General features: G+C 51.6%; 1 protein-coding gene and 1 non-coding gene across 3 annotated transcripts; both read left to right on the top strand.

Moving 5' to 3' along the window:
- The first annotated feature begins 7,807 nt into the window (after positions 1-7,807).
- Positions 7,808-15,478, top strand: LOC122689056 (melanoma-associated antigen D4-like). 2 transcript variants are annotated; one of them, XM_043895147.1, is made up of 13 exons: positions 7,808-7,961; positions 8,932-9,142; positions 9,478-10,311; positions 10,673-10,879; positions 10,988-11,051; positions 11,292-11,371; positions 11,773-11,864; positions 12,563-12,642; positions 12,731-12,773; positions 13,198-13,260; positions 14,228-14,342; positions 14,656-15,086; positions 15,271-15,478. In XM_043895147.1, exons 2-13 carry the CDS (start codon positions 8,933-8,935, stop codon positions 15,278-15,280), a joined length of 2,229 nt encoding a protein of 742 aa, XP_043751082.1. In that variant the 5' UTR covers positions 7,808-7,961; position 8,932; the 3' UTR covers positions 15,281-15,478. The 2 variants fall into 2 exon arrangements, with proteins under 2 accessions (XP_043751082.1, XP_043751083.1); XM_043895148.1 differs by having other exon boundaries at positions 7,848-7,961; positions 8,902-9,142.
- On the top strand, positions 13,851-13,977 carry LOC122691123. The gene has a single exon (XR_006340359.1). It is a non-coding gene; the product is annotated as a small nucleolar RNA SNORA11 (small nucleolar RNA).
- Positions 15,479-20,138: the final 4,660 nt, after the last annotated feature.

The following is a 20,138-nucleotide window of genomic DNA, read 5'->3' as shown; positions in this document are numbered from 1 at the left end:
AATACTCTATAATGGCCTAATGAGGAAAGAATCTATTAGGTATATGTATTTGTATAACAGAGTCACTTTGCTGTACACTGGAAATTAACACAACGTTGTAAATAAATTATACCCCGATAAAATTAAAAATACATATTAATTAGATTAATTTGAGTGACAGCATTTTCAAGTATTCTATACACTTACTCATTTTTTTTGTCAACTTGTTCAACTGGGGAGAGAAAAGACTTAAAATCTCTGACCCTAGTTGTGAATTTTCCTTTCTTTCATATATTTCTAAATTCCATTCATAGATGTATAAACATCTAGAATTTTTATGCCCTCTTGATGAATTGGCCTTATGGTAAAGAATCCGCCTGCTATGCGGGAGACTTGGGTTCAATCCCTGGGTTGGGAAGATCCCCTGGAGGAAGGCATGGCAACCCACTCCAGTATTCTTGCCTGGAGAATTCCCATGGACAGAGGAGCCTGGCAGGCTACAGTCCATGGGGTCGCAGAGTTGGACATGACTGAGCGACTAAGAACAGCACAGGTGATCATAAATATAGACAATCTTCTTATAAATCTTCTTATCCTTGGTAATATATTTTATTATGAAATCTGCTTTATCTGATATTAATACATTCATTACAACCCTGTTTTGATTTTTAGTAGCGTGATACATCTTTTCCCATACTTTTATTTTTAACCTATATGTACCTTTACATTTAAAATGGGATTCATGTAACAGCATATGGCTGGATCTTTTTAAAATCCATTTTTTCATGCTCCATATTGTATGTTATTAGAGAAATAAAAATTTTAAAATTGAGATACCACTACACACTTATCAGGATGGCCAAAATCCAGGACACTGGCAATACCAAATGCCTGCAAAGATGTGTATCAACAGGAACTCTCCTTTCATTGTTGGTGGGAATTCAAAACCGTACAACCACTTTGGAAGACAGTTTGAGAGTTTCTTACAAAATTAAACCTATTCTAACCTTGTAATCTAGCAGTCATGCTCCTTGGTATTTACCCAAATGAGCTGAAAATGTGTGTCCACACAAAAACCTGCGTATGAATGTTTACAGCACTTTTATTAATAATTGCCATAACTTTGGAAGCAACCAGGATGTACTTCAGTAGGCTAACAGATGAACAAACTGTGACACATCCAGATAATGGAATATAATTCAGCACTAAAAAGAAATGAGCTATCAAGCCCTAAAAAGACATTCAAGAAGCTTAAATATATATTACCCAGTGAAAGAAACCAATCTGAAAATGGTACATACTGTATGATTCCAACTATATGACATTCTGGAAAAGGCAAACCTATGCAGATACGTTTTTAAAAAGCAGTGGTTGCTAGCACTTAGGAGAGAGTGGGGGATAACTATGTGGAGCATGGAGGATTTGGGAGGCAGTGAAATTAATCTGTATGATATTATAATGGTGGCTGCATATTGTTCAAACCCATGGTAAGTATAATAGTGATTCCTAATGTAAACTGTGGACTTTGGGTGATAATGATATGTCAATATAGGTTCATTCATTGTAAGAAGTACATCCCTCTGGCACAGGATGTTGATAGTGGGGGAGACTCTGTCTCTGTTGGGGCAGGAGGTATATGGGATGGCTCTGTAACTTCTACTCAATTTTGACACGAACCTGAAACTGCTTTTAAAAATAAAGTCAATTAAAAGAAAAAAGAATCCAATTTCTCAACATGTAAATTTAATTGGTATGTGTAGACAATTTGTAGTTTGTTATTGATATGGTTGGATTTAAAGTTGTCAATTTTTTTTCTATTTGGTCATCTGTTGTTTCATTTTATCTCTTTAAAACATTTTAAATTAAATGACTGTTTCATTATTTCATTATCTCTCATATAGGTTCACTAGCCATAATTCTTTAGATAGGTACATTAGTGTTTACATTTGATACTTCCTTAGTATATCACAATCTACATTCAAATAATACTATACTACTTCACAAGTAGATTTAGAATCTTATGTACAAATATTGTACCCCGCCCCTAGTCCTTATGCTAGTATTTCCCAAGAAATTAATTTCACATGACTTACTATAAGAGTCTGAACGCAATGCAGGAGACCTGGGTTTGATCCCTGGGTTGGGAAGATCCCCTGGAGAAGGAAATGGTAACCCACTCCAGTATTCTTGCCTGGAGAATCCCATGGACACAGGAAACTGGCAGGCTACAGCCTATGGGGTTGCAAGAGTTGGACACAACTGAGTGACTAAGCACATATATAAATATGTAATAATGTATTGTTATGAATTTTTGCTTTACATCATCAATAATAGACTATTCTTAAATGTAAAAATTAATTGATTATATCTAATTTCATATCTACCATTTCAGTATTGTTTACTCATTTGTGTAGACCATACTTCCATTTACAGTCATTTTTCTTGTGCATGAAGGACATCCTGTAACATTTTCTGTAGGGCAAATCGATTGGTGATGAATTATTTCAGCTTGAGTATGTATGAAACCTTTTATTTCAACATCATTTTTAAACAGATATTCACTGAGTATAAAATTCTGAGTCAGTGTTTATTGTTTCATTGTTTTAAAAATGGTATGCCACTTTCTTCTGACTTATGTTGTTCTTTATGATGTGTCCTCTAATTCTTGTCTTTGGTCCTCTTAATAAGCCTATACTTTTCTCATTTTATACTTGTCTAGGAATAAAGGTAAAACCTAAACCCTGGGGTAAGGAGATTGAAAAATATCTTGAATGCTTACCATGCATTAACTGTACATAGTGTTGACTTTAAAAAATCACACAATGTACATTAACTTTTATTTGGGGCAAGTTTTATTTGAGGACTATAGCCCAGGAGATAACACCTCAGATAGCTCTGAGAAACTGCTCAAAAGGGATAGGGGGAGAGTGTCAATATATATGATTTTGGTGAAAGGGGACTTCATATAATCAAGTACTTATCTTTACAAAAGATTTCTGCTGGTCATGAGGAGCTGATGTCAGATGAAGAGATTTAGAGCTTTTCTAGATATGAGAAGATGCAAGGACTGGTCTCATAAAATCAACTTGTGAAAATGCCTAACTATCTGAAGACCTGTTCTAGGAGTTTTCCCAAAGCACAGAGGGCCTCTGTTCTGATCGCCAACCTGAACTTACTTCAGGACATGTCGAAGGTCAACAGCTGCAGAAACACATGATTTAATCCTTGTAGAGGTAGATGGCAAGTGTTCACAGCAACTGACAATTTACAGTTGACAACAGCAAACTGGATACAATATTAAAGCTTAACAATCACTGGAAAAAATTACAAGCCAGGATGGATACTTACACTGCCAGATATTACAAACTTAACAGAGAGCACTGTCATACTGATATAAATTCAGAAAAGGAAAAAAGATACTGTAAGACCAATTAGAACAAAACTCCACTGCAAAACAAATGGGGAACTGCCGGGGTCCAGCCCCAGTAGGATCCAGGGGAACCCTCAGGATTAACTGCGTCGGTGAGAGAGAGACACGTAGGACCGGCCTTGATAGGGCCAAGTCTGCTAGGGGGAGGGAGAGAGAGAGAGAAATAAAGAGACCAGACCAGGAATGTGCAGTAGAGTCTGGCAGTTGCTTTATTTTTCACCGTAGCCTTTATACCCTAAGTTGGTACATTTCTAAGGGGCAGATAAGCATACAGACTTAGTTTAACATTATATCAGCCTGCCCTTCACGAAACCAGGTGTGCTCTGTATATTTTTGTTTATGAGAGTCTTTTCCCATAGATTTTTTGTACATTATCTTCTGGCCTTGAGGTTAGCAGAAAACAGAAAAGTGGCAGTCTCATGGTACAGCAAGTTGTAACATAATAGACACACAATCCTGTTAACATAAAAGTCAGTCTTTTTGCAGAAATTCTCAGCTAAATTTATCTAAAAAGTTTAACACACAAAGACTCTGTGGCTCTGGTGAGGCAGCCCCTGTTTAGCACTCTTGGTTTAAAATTAACAATTATCTTATTGTTTTTACACTAGGGCTAAACTCTTATTTTACTATATCTTTAACTATATTAACAATAGTTTCCACTGCACAACCTCAGCACATTAAGATCAATCAAACGTTGATCTAATAACCACTTTTAAAACAATATTTTTTGTATTCTCCAACAGGGCTTCTTCACCCCCCAAAGGGCTCTGTGCCTATTAGGGCCTTTTTTATGGTTAATCTCTATGTATAATATCTTTTGGCTTTCAGGCCTGTTGACAATTTATGGCTTGCACCTGGTGCAACTTTAAGCAACTTCAGTAGCCGACCCTGTCTTATTTGCGGTTAATCTATTTTCTTCCTATTAGGTGTCATCTCCAAGGGAACTAGATAGGATTAAATTTTTTACAGAACAGAAATGCAAAGGATTGCAAAAACAGCAGATATGGCACAAAACAGGCTCTTAGTCCAAAAGTTAATTACCTGCAAGTCACCAGCTAATCTCTATCTAAACTATTTTCTATTAGGCGTATATGTGGCTATAATATTTGTGGAGCTTTTCTCACCCGGCGAAGGGGCCTATGCTTAATAGTTCCTTTTGTTAGCGTACTGTGCTCAGGATGTTTAGAACAATCATGAGCATTTTGTGCAATGAGAGCACACATTTATCAAACAAGCCAGAATGCCAGCTAAAGGGTTTGAATGGAAGCATTTCCTTCATCCCTGGCCCCTTCATAGGGTACCAGCATCCAGGAGATTTATTAATTAGCTTTTAAGTTGGTCTTTATTTAGTGAAGAGGAGCAGGAGAGCTCTCGGCAGGCAACACAAGAATCTGCAGCAGGGCAAATAAGAACAACAGCAGAAAAGGGGGGAGGATATAGGGTAGAGTAGAGGCCGAAGCCAACCTGGAGGGTCCCTTATCCTAGACCGCCTTGCCTGTCAGGTATTTTCCTCGTGACCTCCTCATGGATGGGGTCCTGGACGGCCTTGCCTGCCCGGTATTTTCTTCATGAGCTCATCACGGGCGGGACCTCCCATAACGGCTCCCGACAGGGAACAGGCTTCATAATCTCCCTGGTAACCCTTGTACAACTCATAATTATTTCTCATCAGTATGATGGAACAACAGATACTCTGGTTTCTGGATGTTTCTATTCTTGCCCCTCTACTAGTCTCTCCACTTTTCTTCAAAAAATTCTTTCTTAAAAAGCGACCGTTGAAACCCAATATGACAAACCCCTGCTGAGAAATCTTGAATGGATGTTTATTACCTTAGATGAGAAATATGATTGTCTGTCCCTGGGGGAACAGATAAGTAAAATGGCATGCATACACACTATGTGTTATTCCTGCGGGTCACGTAGACAGAATTAGACTATGCATAGCAGAGTGGATACATCTTAAAAGCATAGATCACAGTTAAAACATTTGAATGTAAAAAAAAAAAAAATTTATCATGCTTCCAGCCACGATGAATTAACAGGAATCTGATTTGCTCTGCCACCTAAACATCTATAAATCAAAAATGTTATAAAGCTTTACATCATGGCACCATGAGCCACACAGGATAAGGGGTCCCCAACATAAGGGAAATTAACAAGGTGATCCCCTGGGTTGTCCAATTCCCCCCAACCCCAACTTCTTGCTTGGATAGAGTTCCCAGGCTGCAGCACAGAAAGACTGAACACAAACAGAGCTCAATGAGTGAAGGAGACAGAGTTGAGAATTCCAAGAGGCCAATGTGACTAGAATATTCTGGGAGTAATGGAGGGGTGAGAGCTGCACAGAGAGGTAGTGCTGGAGAGCTGCAGAGGTCTCCCACCTGGGTGCAGTGTATGACAAAAGTTTGGCAGTGGCGGTAGTTGACTCCCCTTTTCTGGAGTGAGTAGCCGTGTGCATCATGGTGCCATGTACTGAGACTGTGAAGACAGGAGTTTTAAAAACAAGAGAGATGGGGGATGTGAGTGTGTGGGAGGCGTGGCTATCCCAATACCACAGTGAGACAGACTCACTGTGAGGAGCCCTTGAGACACCCATGTGGAGACATCAATGTAATCTTCAATGTCAATTACATCCCCATTTAAAAAACAAAGAAAAGAAAGAAAAAATAAGAATAAAAATAAAGTAAAGCAAGTGTAAAAGTCCACTATGGATTTTGTTTAAAAAAAAAAAAGCACAGTTTCAAAATGAGAAGGGAACAAAGCATTTTCTATTAGCACACAGCGGCTCTTCAAGACTTTCACTTCTAAGGTCTGGTCACGTCGTACAGAAACGTGTTACACAAGAAGGGCTGAGAGACACAAGCAGCTAGCTGACAGGGAAGGTTGCTATGCAACAGCTGAGGAAAGCCATCCAGCCAAGCAGAATTGATGTTGGTCACTGGAGAGTAAAAGCTCTGGTCCTAGCAATAGCTTCCATTCAGACACAGGGGTCCTGGAGAGGTTGATATAAAAACAAATATAAAAGTCCACTATGTTTGTTTGTTTAAAAAAAAAAAAAAAAAAGAGGTGCAATTTGAAATGGGAGCATAGCATTTTCTTCAGTCATTGTGGAGCATGTGCGCCCTTGGGTGGGACACCAGTAAGTTCTCCTTTTGCTTCCCATTTTGCATATTGAGAAACCAGGCTCAGGGATGTCCAGTGACCCAAGTGGGCTCAGACAACTAGGGACAGACTGACCCAGCACTCCGTCCCTGGAACTTGGAAGTCCAGCCGAGAGCTTCTATCCACAAGACCACAGCTGTCCCAGGCCCCAGAGGTGGAAGGAACCAAGCCAAACATTTACTCTGAATCAGGGCTTGCCATGACTCAGACACACAAGTGCCTGATTGTCCTGGCCGCTCCAGCGGGCACCAGGAAGGCCTCAGGGACAGTCCATTTGTGCCACTCACAGCGAAGGGGCCTGACAGTCAGAGCAGGGAGTGGACCCCAAGGAGCAATTCGCACACCTGGATGGACCCACATAGAGCAGGCAAGGGGTGGGCCTGGGGACCCCTACCTGTTCCCCCTGGGATGCAGAGCATGAGCTTAGGTCTCAGAGAACAGAAACCCGGTTTGTCGGGACAGATGTTGACAGGGCAGGGGAGGTGGAGTGGATCTGCTGCTCAAACTGAAGAGGGGAGGGTGCCTCGGTCCCCGGGGCCAGTGCTAATGGAACACGGGTTTTGGAGTCAGGAAGACCCAAGCCCTAATACTGCATTGTCACCTCACTGGCTCTGTGGCCTTGTCGAGTGAGTTCACGGCAATGCGTCTGTCTGTGCCTCAGCTTCCTGATCTGTAAAATGGGGATTCTGACATCCACCTCCCAGGGTTGCTGTGAGAGGAGGATAATGCCCAGCACACACAAGCTGCCCGAAGAGTGGCTGGGGAAGCACATGTTCCCAGTGTGTCTGGGGGCCCTAGAGATGGACAGTGGAGGAGAACGCACAGGGAACTGCTGTCCTCTCGCCATTTCCATTTCTCCTGTTGCACTTACCGACCGGGCTAGAGACCTCTGTATTGGTGACCTAGGGGTCACTCATGCTGGGGAAGCAGGGCTCAGTGTATTCCAGACCACACCGGAGGAGCTTAGAGGCAAGGGGGAGGGCAGGGCTGAGAAGCAGTGTGCAAAAGTGGGGAGACTGAGGGTATATGATGGATGGGTTGGAACCGCAATACAGGGCGTGCGTGCCCGCGTCTCCGGTCGGTGTCGCGGGGGCGGAGGGGTTGACGGTGAGCGGAATCTGGCGGGAGGGAGAAAACGCCCCCAACCCACCCCGCCCACCCACTGGCGGAACCGCATGCGCACAGGGGACCTGGTGGAAAAGGCTTTTGTTGGGAGAGCGGGCCGGCTGGAGGGGTCCGCGCATGCGCAGGCTGCCCAGCCGCGGGGGGTGGGGGGTGCGGGGAGAAAAGGGGCGGGGTGGTGGGAGCTGCTGTGCTGGCAGCAGTAGGCGAGGGCGCGGCTGCGGGGTTCCTGGTGCTGAGGACGGACGCCATTGGAGCCCCAGGGAAGGTAAGGATCCAGCCCCAGACAGGACCGGGAGAGGGCAAGTGGAACCGGGTACGCTGTGCCCTTCCTCCCCACCCCACTCCCGCCCCCGGATGTGAACAAAGCCCAAGCACGCAGAACTTGAATCCCATTAGACCCGTGGCCAACAAAGGAGCCGCCCCCCACCACGGCCACCAGACCCAGGCTCCCCGATTCGAGCCCTGCTTAACACCGGAGCCCACCATCTGAACACCTTTAACTGACGCGTGTGCTCCGTGCTGAGCTGCCTTAGCGCGGAGGCCCCACCCCCACTCCAACCATTCTGAGATCGGTGTAACCCAACTGACCGCTTTGCCCCCTTCCCCGAGTTGCGATCCTGGCCTTTGAGACCTCCAGCGCTTCCAGTTCGAGCCTCACCTAGACCGAGGACCTCCCCCCGCCCCGCCCCCGACTCCATCCATCTTGAGCGCTCCTGTATGAGCCCAGCCTAGACCTGAATCAGCTGAATCCCCTCCACTGCGACTTAGCGGGTCCCTGGGATTCATTTTCCCAGAGCTTCTGGCGGTCCCCGTTGTCTGAGCCTCTTCAAGTCTTCTCCTCCCCAGCATCCTGGCCCCCTGCTCCAGCCATTAAATCGAGGCGCTTTATTTCCCCTCTCTCAAAGCATCTCTTATGGGACTCTCTGGACCCAAGCCCGCCAGTCCACCCCTTGTTCCAATCCAGCCGTTGGTCTGGGGAGCCTGTGTGACCTAAACTCCCCTTTCGGTGCAGGGTCTCCTCCGACCTCCTCTGTCCTTCTGCTAGGGTTCTGTCTCGGAGGGAATCTATCCCAGCAGCCCTCACCCCCGCCCCAACCTTACACTGCCTGGGAACCCTGTGACTGCAGCCCTCCACCTCCTGAGAGATCCCGCCTCCTGCTGGATCCCGCCCCCTCCCCCTGAAGAGGCCTCCTCATCCCTCTCAGGCTGAGCTCTCTTCTCCTTGGGACCCCCAGCATGGCAGAGGGAAGCTACCGCAAGGAATCTGAAGGGTACAACGTTGAAGACATGGACGAGGGTAGTGATGAAGTCGGGGAGGAAGACATGGTTGAAGGCAACGACTATGAAGAATTTGGTGCTTTCGGAGGCTACGGCGCCCTCACCAGCTTTGACATCCGCATCCTCAGAGCCTTTGGGAGCTTGGGTCCAGGCTTTCGCATCTTAGCGGTGAGGCCCCTCCTCGGCCACCTGCTAGCCCTGGGGCTTCTCTGTTGTGACGTCAGGGAGGATGGGAGGAGGGGGCCGATGAGGGCTGGGGTTGAATGGGGAAGGACTGCCCAGCTTACCCAAACCTTCCCTCTCCTACTGGGAGAAGCTGGGGTGGGGAGGGGCGGGGGGGGCGGGGGGGGGGGGGGGTGCTGGTCGGAGGCTGGCCAACACAGGGGGAACTATCTGTGTAGAGCTGTCTGCCTTCCCCTCCCCTGCCATGCCCTGCCCTGCCCTCCCCTCCCCTCTCCTCCCCTGCTCTGCCCTGCCCTCCCTTCCCCTCCCTGGTCTTGCAGAATGAGCCCTGGGAACTGGAAAACCCTGTGCTGGCCAGAACTCTGCTGGAGGCATTTCGGATGGATCCAGAAACACTTGCCAATGAGACGGCTGCCCGTGCTGCCAACGTAGCCCGGGCCGCCGCCTCTAACCAAGCTGCTCGGGCCGCTGCCACTGCTGCCCGTGCCACCTACAATCAGGTGGTCACTAACCACCACCCGGTGGCCACACACCAGGCGTCAGGAGGCGATACCCAGCCCTTGACGTCTGCTGCCCAGGCTCCGGCAGCCACCCCTGAGACAAGCGTCGCTTCTCCGCACAGCTCCCAGATGCTAGTCAATAGCGAGATGGCTGCCCCTGGGGCTCCGGCAAGGTCCTCGCAGCCGCAGACATCCTCCCAGGCCCAGGAAGCTGCGGCCGAGGGCCCTAGTACGGCCTGTGCTTTCCCCCAGGCCTCGCGTGCGAGTGAGATGGATGCCACCCGGCCCAAGACAGCCTTCCTGGGTCAGAAGGACGCCTTTGATTTCAGCCAGCCGGCAGGTGTCAGTGGCATGGCCTTCCCACGCCCCAAGAGACCTGCCCCGGCCCAAGAGGCTGCCACAGAGGGCCCCAGTGTTGCCTCCAGGGGCACCCAGGCAGCCTCTACCGGGGAGGGGGCGGCCACCCGGCCCAAGACGACCAAGTCCGGGAAGGCTCTCGCCAAGACCCGCTGGGTGGAGCCTCAGAATGTTGTGGCAGCAGCTGCCGCCAAGGCCAAGATGGCCACGAGCATCCCTGAGCCTGAGAGTGCAGCTGCGACTTCTCAGCAGAGTGCGGAGCCCTGGGCCAGAATGGGAGGCAAGAGGACAAAGAAGGTGAGACCTCCCTGCTGTCTCCCACCCTCCTTGCTCCCCTGCTTTCTCTGCCCTCTCAGCTCTCTGCCTCCTCCCCTCCCTTCCTCTCCCTCTTCTTCCCCCTCCCTCTTCTCTCAGCTGGTACTTGTTTCTCCAAGCCAAGTTTACCAGCATGTTTTTACTCCACGTAGTCCCTACCCTCGGGGCTGGAGGGAGAAGCGGTTGGCTCAGTGCCTGGCGCTTAGTAAGCACTGGGCACGTGTCATCCGCGTGTCATCTACAACCCTTATTTCCAAGTACCTGCTCTGGCTAAGATGTGTGCCAGGCGCTTCTGCACAGGGAGCCTGGTCGCCCTGAGTCTTTCCTCTGTCTAATGGTACAGTCCAAGCACCTGGATGACGAATATGAGAGCAGCGAGGAGGAGAGAGAGCCTCCTGCGGTCCCACCGACCTGGAGGGCATCGCAGCCCCTGCTGACGACCGCGCGGCCTCAGATGGCCCCTCGGCCCCCCATGGCCCTGAGGTCCCAGGTACCCTCAAGGCACGTGCTGTGCTTGCCACCCCGCAATGTGACCCTTCTGCAAGAGAGGGTAAGAAGGAAGCCTGCCCTTCCCCCATCTCCCTCCTATCCTCCCTTGCGGGCCAGTTCTTTGAGGTCACCCACGCCTTGATCTCCCCGTGTGCTCTTCCTTCTCCAGGCAAATAAGTTGGTGAAATATCTGATGATTAAAGACTACAAGAAGATCCCCATCAAGCGCTCAGGTGGGCAGCCTCTGCCCCCTCCCTGAACTCTGTCCTTCCCTGCTCCCACCGCCCTGCCCTGTGGGCCCCCCACCAGATGCCCTCTCCCCACCACACACACACAGATCAGGCCTGGCCGATGGCTCCATTGGCACGGTGTGGGGTCCTGAGTGTGCTCCCCTCAGCAGGGCTGACGGAAAGGCTGTAGCTCTGTGGCTGCTGCTCAGCCCTGGTGCTTTGCCCACCCCTCCCCTCCTGCAGACATGCTGAAGGATGTCATCCGAGAGTATGACGAACACTTCCCTGAGATCATTGAACGAGCAACGTACACTCTGGAAAAGGTGGGTGCGGGGCCGGGGGCAGCTCTGTGGAGCAGGAGCAGCAGGGAACCCTTGCCCGCCTCCCCCCATCTGCATCCCCTCAAGGCCCAGGGGCCGGACTGCGTGCTCTGGAGGGAAGCCCTCCCTGGCCTCTGCACCTGGGAGCTTCCTCTGCGAGCCTCCTCTCCTCCTTCCTCCCGCTCGTGCTCTCTGAGCGCCTGCGGTCTCCTGAGGTGACTCCCGTTGTCTCAGCCAGTGTCGGTGCTCCCACAGGGCACTTCCTCCATGGCCTCTCCTTTCCCTCCTCCCCCAGGGCTTGGGGTTCCCCGCCAAGAAAGAGTTCTAACAGGGAATCAAATGATCGCCTGCAGGACCCCCAGCATGGATGTTTGATCTCACATTCTGTTTTCTCCCCACTGTAGAAGTTCGGGATCCACCTGAAGGAAATTGACAAGGAAGAGCACCTGTACATTCTCGTCTGCACACGGGATTCGTCAGCCCGCCTCCTGGGAAAGTGAGAAAGCACAGGAGGCCGGTGGTCTTCCTTGGTGGTGCTTGCCCCCGCCTCTCGAGAAACGGGAAAGTAGGGTTGGGGGGCCTAGCATGGCTCCCACCCAGAGTTAGCAGTGCTGAGCAGCTAAGGGCAGGCAGGGGCAAGTAGCCTGGGGCGAGGCTTTGCGGCTCTCCAGGTTTCAGCCCTGCCCACCCTTCCCCGCCCCTGTCTCCCTAGGAAAGCAAGCTGCTTCTTCTCTCTCTCTCTCTCTCTTTTTTTTTTTGGAAAGCAAGCTTCTTGATTGCCTCTCTCTGCTAAGGTCCCGGCCAGGGCTTGGCAGAGTGGGCCTCGGGCAGGGGGCAGGGAAAGGGGAGAGTGGGGGGCGGGGGTCTCCAGTGGAGTCATGCTCCAGATGGAGTGGGCAAAGGGCAGGGAAGGCCAGGGTGTGCCTCTGGACTCAGGGTTGCCAATCGTCTGCTCCCCGCCTAACCCCATCCTCGACAGAGCCCTGGGAAGAGGTGTTAGCATCCACATTTGATGGATGAAGGGCCTCAGTCTCAGTCCGAGGAAGGAACTGTCTGGACCAGCAGTAGCAAGCCATACAGAGTGGGAGGAACTGCCCTGTAGCCCAGCAGTGTGGGAGAGGCTAGTTGGGTGAGCCGGCTGTGGTCACCTGGGCAAATGGCTGCTGGACAGGATCCCTCTTTCTACGCCTTCAGGACCAAGGACACTCCCAGGCTGAGTCTCCTCTTGGTGATTCTGGGTGTCATCTTCATGAACGGCAACCGCGCCAGCGAGGGTGAGTGGCTGGACAGGCAGCTGGGGGGTTGCCCATCGTCTCACCTCCCTCCGTCTGCTAAACTCTTGTACCTCATCTCTTCTCACAGCTGTCCTCTGGGAGGCACTGCGCAAGATGGGACTGCGCCCCGGGTATGATTGGGGTCTCTTGGCTCCCGCTCCTCAGTGTGTCCTTGGGCACAGGAGGCCCCAGGATTGCAGTGGCCTAGCGGTCTCTGTGGGGTGTGGCATCCTGGACTAGGGAGAGCATCAAGGGTCCACCAAGGTGCATGGGGAAATGGTCCTGAACCTCGAGCCCTCTTCTGCCCCGTGTGCCCTCTCTGTTCCCACACGAGACCTCAGAGACACCATCGAACCTGGGGGCTCCATCCAGCCCCTCCCTGGGGCACTGCTGACAAGTGGCTGCCTGGCCTCTGCTGCCAGCCCTCTGCTGCCAGCCCAGGTGTCCGTGAGGACGCCTCACAGGCTAGGAGGCCCTCAGTCCTGCTGGGAGCGCTCCTGCCCAACCCAGGCACTGCCACTCTCTCTAGTCATGCGTTCCTTTCCTTGCACTCAGGGTGAGGCACCCATTCCTTGGCGATCTGAGGAAACTCATTACAGAGGACTTTGTGAAGCAGAAGTGAGTATCTTTGCCTCCCACTCAAGCCTTCCTCGTGTGCTGCTCTGGCTGAGGAAGTCATCCCCCGGCCCATGTCTTAACAGCAGAGGGATGGGTGTCTGGTGTGAGTGTGGGGTGGGAGGATGCGAAGGTGGGGGGCGAGGGGACAATTCCAGGGAGGCCTGGGGAAAGGGAGCACTTGTGGTCTGTAAACACCGGGTGGGACGGTACAGCCCCCACCTCCTTCAGCACCTGCCCTGTAGGCCGTGTCCTGGCTTTCCATCTTGGGGGCCTGGGACTCAGAGAGTGGAAACCTGATCATGGCCCTGACTGGAATAAGGCCCATCTGGGCCTGGAGCCTGGCCCTGCTGGTTTTCTGGCCCAGGCTCGCCCCATCATCAGTGCTTGGAGATCTCTTGTGCCCTCACAAAGGCCCTGTGTGCATGTTCACCCACCCACCCCCACCCCTGCCGCCCCACAAACACACGTTCACAGATGTTTGGGAGTATGTGTGGAGCCCCCTACTCTTGGTTGACTGTTTCTTCCCATACAGTCGTTTACTAGGATGGATTCTCCCAGGGTTCAGTCGGGTCGCGGACGAGCCCCATGGTGGGTTGTGCTCAGAGTATGGAGCCTGAAGCAATGGCTCCTGCTTACACCAGACCCAACAGGAATCTGGGTTATTGTGACAAGGGGCACAAAACTCATGGCCTTCCTCTGAGCAAGTACCCTACACGTGCCCCCTGCACCTCCCCATGGCTGCTGGGCAGGACCAGTGGCCTAGGGGTGTGAGCCCCTGCATTTAGGAGGCAGAAACCCTGGGAGCCAGTGTGGAAGGCGGGGCAGGGGCTGCGGGGCCAGGGCAGGCCTCCTGCAGCAGCTGAGCTGCAGCCTCGGGGCTGGGAAGGGACTACCTGGGAGGCACTGGAGCAGCCAGCCACAGGTGTGCCTGTCTGGGAGCAGAGGTTTGTTGTCCCCTCTCACGCAGGTACCTGGAATACAAGAAGGTCCCCAGTAGCAGCCCACCCGAGTATGAGTTCCTCTGGGGTCTGCGCGCCTGCCATGAGACCAGCAAGATGAGGGTGCTGAGATTCATCGCCCAGGTAGGGCAGAGCCTGTGTTCTGGCTGCACCTTCCCATACCTGGTTTGTGTCTTGGTCCCGGCCTCCTGACGCCCTTTGTCCAGTGAGGGCGCCAAGGCCCAGCAAGGTTCCCAAGTCACTGATACCAGTTCACAGACTGTAGGGAGTGGACGGGGTGAAATCCCAGGTCTGGCATGGAATGACGGGAGCCCAATTTCAGTCGTGTGGGTCTTTAACATGGTTTCACAAAGGGCTTAAGTGAGTGAAAGGCGGGAAGTGGGTGCTGAGCGAGGTGGGGGTAAGTGTTCACACGGTTGCTGTGCTTCCATCGCAGTATCAGAACCGAGACCCCCGGGAATGGAGGGCTCATTTCTTGGAGGCTGTGGATGATGCTTTCAAGACGATGGATGTGGACATGGCTGAGGAGCATGCCAGGGCCCAGATGAGGGCCCAGATGAACATCGGGGAGGAAGCTCTGATTGGACGGTGGAGCTGGGATGATATCCAGGTGGAGCTCCTGACCTGGGATGAGGACGGAGATTTTGGCGACGCCTGGTCCAGGATCCCCTTTGCTTTCTGGGCCAGATACCATCAGTACATTCTGAATAGCAACCGTGCCAACAGGAGAGGTACCTGGAGGGCTGGTGTCAGCAGTGGCACCAATGGCGCGGCCAGCGCCAGCATGCTTGATGGCCCCAGCACCAGCTCCACCATCCGGACCAGAAACGCCGCCAGAACCAGTGCCAGCTTCTTCTCCTGGATTCAGTAAGATTGGAGGTCATTACACGGGACTCTGGAGGCTGGGGTGGGGACGGGCTGGGAGGTGTCAGGGGTAGGCCTGGGGTGTCCTGAGGGAACGAGGAGAGCCTGACAAGACCCTCAGTCTGTCCTTGCTGTCCCTCACGTGCATTGACACCTCTACTCCGGCTTTTGTGTCTCCTGGTTCCAGGCAGCCCTGAAGAGCTGCGGCAGTCCCCCGCCGAGCCAGAGTGCCTCCGCTGCCCGGTCCCTGACAGAGCACTCTAGGCCCGCTTCTCCCTGTCCGTGGAAGATGGCATGCAAGATGACGCACTCTATGCCCTTCCTGCTTTCATTGTGTGCTTTCCTCGTGCTGTCGTGTTTTGGGTATCTGTGTTACATTAAAGTTGCGAAATCAATCGGATGTTTCCTCCTTTTCCTGGGCAGGTGTGGCTCTGAGCAGCCCGTGATCAGGCCCTCGGGGACAGGTGGGGGCCGCCTCTGCCTAAAAGACAGGCAGGTGTGGGTGGGTCCGGCGCTGGGAAGGGCAGAGATGCCAGCTGAGGGGGGGGGGGGCGACCATGAGTTTCCAGAGGCTCCAGTCCACAGTTTCATGATCTCCTACACTGTGCGCCCCTAGTCAAATACAGTGGCGGTCAAATACAGGAGCAAGGGTGGGGTGGAGGGCTGTGAGCTGGTGCCACTGTCCCTCCCACCAAGGGACAGGCTCCACAGACATCCCCCAGGACCTACCTGCCCCACCCCATCTCTGGAGTCACTGTCCAGGATTCCTTCCCTCATCAGCCACACAATTTTAGGACCTCATCCCTCTTCCCGAGTCCTAAGGACTGCGAGGTAGGCCTCACAGTGACATCCTCACACCTCCAGCAGGTAAAGGAGAAACCATCATAGGCAAGACAGCCTATTTCATGGGAGAAAGCTGCAGGCAGACCTGGACAGCCCATTGCCCATGACCATGACCCAAGGCTCTTTGGGAGGCTCCTGGGTACTTCTCCCTGGAAGCAGGGCTCTCCCATTGAGGCCAAGGCCAGCTTAGGTCCCTGTGTCTTCAAGGGCTGTGTGATCCCTGAGGGGGCTGAGGCTAAACTTTCATTCCCCAGGCAGACGACAGTGAGGGCAGAGGCACTTTGGAACTCTGGGAAGGACTCCGTAGCAGGAAGGGGCCATCCGGGACTTTTCTGGGTATCTCAGTGATGTCCACAGCTTGGAGGACAAGGCTCCAGGTTAAGAGGAAGGAGAGAGTAGTGTAAAGACCGCAGCCCGCCTGCCCAGCCACCCATTGCTTGCCTCTTTGCCCCAAGAACAGGTTCCACTCCCTCAACCAGACCTGGATCCTGACCCAGACCCAACTGCATCATGTTCCAGGCCCAGTGGAAAGCAGAAACACCCATCACTTGGCTCAAAAATTAGTAAGAATTCCAACCAAGCAACAGGAGTCCACCACTAGTGCAACCCTTCTGAGCGATGGCCTGGGCCGTACCCCCAGGAGGCAGGCTCTGTGTGGACCCCTCCCTTAAAGACAGGCTTCACATGGGTTTCTGCCTTGTTTGTTGGCGCTTTGCTGTCTGCCTCCCTGGCTGCTGGGTTGATGCCTTGCCCCGTGGACACTCTGTGACTCTGACAGAGATTCAGTCCCCTCCCAGGTGCAGGTATCCGGGTTGACGGTCCGGATTTGGGGAACCCCGCTCTGGAGTGATGAATGACACTGGACTATTTCTGGCTCCCTCAACCTGGGACCTCCCAGGACCCTACTGTGCACTCAGTAGGTACCTGCCTTCTCATGGACGAGGTCGGGGCACTCACCACCAGCCGCAGGTGTGAGCGGGAGCACTGTGTGCCACGGGCACCTGAGATAAGGCAGCTCATCTGGAAAGGAGGCGAGAGCAGCTCTCAGAGGCAGGATGCTGGGGGAGTCACCACCTCTCCGGGCCTCCAGGCTTGCACCTCTCTCCCCTTCCGCCCCCTTCCCCGTGGATATCTTCACCTGGCTCCTGCCCCTCCACACCGTGCAGGGGGCAGTGCTGAGAGCCAGGTGGGGAGTGAGGAAGTGAGCAAGAGAGGCAGCCTCAGGAGCAAGGAGGAAGACAGGTCCCAGGGATCGGGGACAGACCCTGAGTGCCCCAGAAAGGGACGACTGGCACCGCGGAGGTGGCCGAACTTCAACCGCAGGACAGACATGAGACCAAGGCAGGCCTCCCTCCCGCCCCCAGCCTCAGCCCTTCCACGGGGTCCCCCACCACAAAGGCCACAACAGGTCTCAGCCAGTGTTTTCCGAGGCCCTACTATGTGCCGGGGCCTTGGCTGAGGTGTATATGCACCTTGGCAGCTCCGGCAGATTTCTCCCCAGCCTAGGCCTGTGCCATCTGACTCCTCAGGCACTTGTTGATGGACAAGCATTCACTGATTCACTTGTGTCCAGTTCCTGACAATTCGCATGCAATGGCTCGCACGGCCTTGACGTCAATCACCAGATAGCTTCAAGGGAACAGATGATCAGGTACATTCCATGGATGAGGACCCTGAGGCTCTGAGAGGGAAGACACTTGCCCTGAGTCCCACAGCCAGGAGGTGGCAGTGCTTGGACTGGGACCCAGGATGCTTTGAGCCCAAGTGTGTGCTCTGACCACTGCAGTCTGTTGCCACTGCCTTTGAGGGATTCACAGTGCCATGCAGTGACACCCCAACCTCTCACTCCTCTCTGCAAACACCCACCCTCTTGATCACCCAGGAAACATATACAGTTTTCCATCTCCTTTCATTGAGCCAGAGCCCCACCCCTCATGGCCTCCCTGCCCCTGAGGGTCACCCTCGGCTTTTCAGGCCTGCCACTGCCCACGCAACCTCCTGGCACATCCTCACTCCTGTGGCCTGGAGAGGCCAGCACTTCAACATCCTGGTCAGAAATGGACTCTCACACCTGAGGGGGACACAACAGCCCCTTTCCAGGCCAGTTGCCCTAGTGTGGGGTTAAGCAAACACATTCAATTGATTTTGAGACAGTTGACTTTCCAGGGGTTACAAATTTCGAGAAGTGAGAAGGGGTGTACATTCCCAATGAACACATGAACCTCGAAAATGGAAAAGTCGGTGGATGCTAAGAGCTGATGACAGTGTGGAGCAAATGAACTCCCGTACACCGTCCAGAGAAGTCTTAATTTGCATGAGGCCCCTGTAAAACAGGAGGGATACATCCGTTGGTTTATCAAAAAAGCAAGAGAGTTCCAGAAAAACATCTATTTCTGCTTTATTGACTATGCCAAAGCCTTTGACTGCGTGGATCACAATAAACTGTGGAAAATTCTGAAAGAGATGGGAATACCAGACCACCTGACCTGCCTCCTGAGAAATCTGTATGCAGGTAAGGAAGCAACAGTTAGAACTGGACATGGAACAACAGACTGGTTCCAAATAGGGAAAGGAGTACCCCAAGGCTTGTATATTGTCATCCTGCTTATTTAACTTATATGCAGAGTACATCGTGGAAACGCTGGGCTGGATGAAGCACAAGCTGGAATCAAGATTGCCGGGAGAAATATCAATAACCTCAGATATGCAGATGACACCACCCTTATGGCAGAAAGCGAAGAAGAACTAAAGAGTCTCTTGATGAAAGTGAGAGAGGAGAGTGAAAAAGTTGGCTTCAAGCTCAACATTCAGAAAACTAAGATCATGGCATCCGGTCCCATCACTTCATGGCAAATAGATGGGGAAACAGTGGAAACAGTGACAGACTTTATGTTGTGGGGCTCCAAAATCACTGCAGATGGTGACTGCAGCCATGAAGCAGATGAATGGATAAGGAAGCTGTGGTACATATACACCATGGAATTTTACTCAGCCGTCAAAAGGAATTCATTTGAACCAGTCCTAATGAGATGGATGAAACTGGAGCCCCTTATACAGAGTGAAGTAAGCCAGAAAGATAAAGAACATTACAGCATACTAACACATATATATGGAATTTAGAAAGATGGTAACGATAACCCTATATGCAAAACAGAAAAAGAGACACAGAAATACAGAACAGACTTTTGAACTCTGTGGGAGAAGGTGAGGGTGGGATGTTTCAAAAGAACAGCATGTATACTATCTATGGTGAAACAGATCACCAGCCCAGGTGGGATGCATGAGACAAGTGCTCCGGCCTGGTGCACTGGGAAGACCCAGAGGAATCGGGTGGAGAGGGAGGTGGGAGGGGGGATTGGGATGGGGAATAAGTGTAAATCTATGGCTGATTCATATCAATGTATGACAAAACCCACTGAAATGTTGTGAAGTAATTAGCCTCCAACTAATAAAAAAATTAAAAAAAAAAAAAAAAAAAAAGACGCTTACTCCTTGGAAGAAAAGTTATGACCAACCTCGACAGCGTATTAAAAAGCAGAGGCATTACTTTGTCAACAAAGGTCCGGGTAGTCAAGGTTATGGTTTTTCCAGTAGTCATGTATGGATGTGAGAGTTGGACTATAAAGAAAGCTGAGCGCCGAAGAACTGATGCTTTTGAACTGTGGTGTTGGAGAAGACTCTTGAGAGTCCCTTGGACTGCAAGGAGATTCAACCAGTCCATCCTAAAGGAAATCAGTCCTGAATATTCTCCAATCCTTTGGCCACCTGATGCGAAGAAGAACTGACTCATTTGAAAAGACCCTGATGCTGGGAAAGATTGAAAGCGGGAGGAGAAGGGGATGACCGAGGATGAGACGGTTGGATGGACACCATCACCATCATGTCCACTCCATGGACATGAGTTTGAGTAAACTCCGGGAGTTGGTGATGAACAGGGAGGCCTGGTGTGCTGCAGTCCATGGGGTCTCAAAGAGTCAGACTTGACTGAGCGATTGAGCTGAGCTGAACTGAGAGCTTGAGGCTACTAGAGGCCACCTGGATGGAGGAGGCATGAGAGATCAGCTCTAGGTGAGAGTGAGCCTTCTGAAAGCAAGGAAGGAAGACGTTGGAAGATGAAGCTTCACTATGAGCAGTGCACTGCTTTCAGCCAGGAATCTGAGCGAGCTGAGATCCTGACAATCGTGTACCTTTCAGGAAGGCAACATCTACAAA

This window comes from Cervus elaphus, chromosome X (assembly GCF_910594005.1).
Source record: "Cervus elaphus chromosome X, mCerEla1.1, whole genome shotgun sequence".
In the NCBI taxonomy this organism is placed as follows: domain Eukaryota; kingdom Metazoa; phylum Chordata; class Mammalia; order Artiodactyla; family Cervidae; genus Cervus; species Cervus elaphus.
The sequence above is the reverse complement of the archived record's forward strand: the minus strand, read 5'-3'. Positions and strand labels throughout refer to the sequence as shown.

What these genes read in the sequence shown, in the direction of transcription:
- LOC122689056 (XM_043895147.1), top strand. Translation starts at nt 8,933, where the DNA reads ATGGCAGAGGGAAGCTACCGCAAGGAATCTGAAGGGTACAACGTTGAA. An exon ending in CAGGCTTTCGCATCTTAGCG is followed by an intron (nt 9,143 to 9,477) that starts GTGAGGCCCCTC and finishes CTGGTCTTGCAG; the next exon opens with AATGAGCCCTGGGAACTGGA. An exon ending in GAGGCAAGAGGACAAAGAAG is followed by an intron (nt 10,312 to 10,672) that starts GTGAGACCTCCC and finishes CTAATGGTACAG; the next exon opens with TCCAAGCACCTGGATGACGA.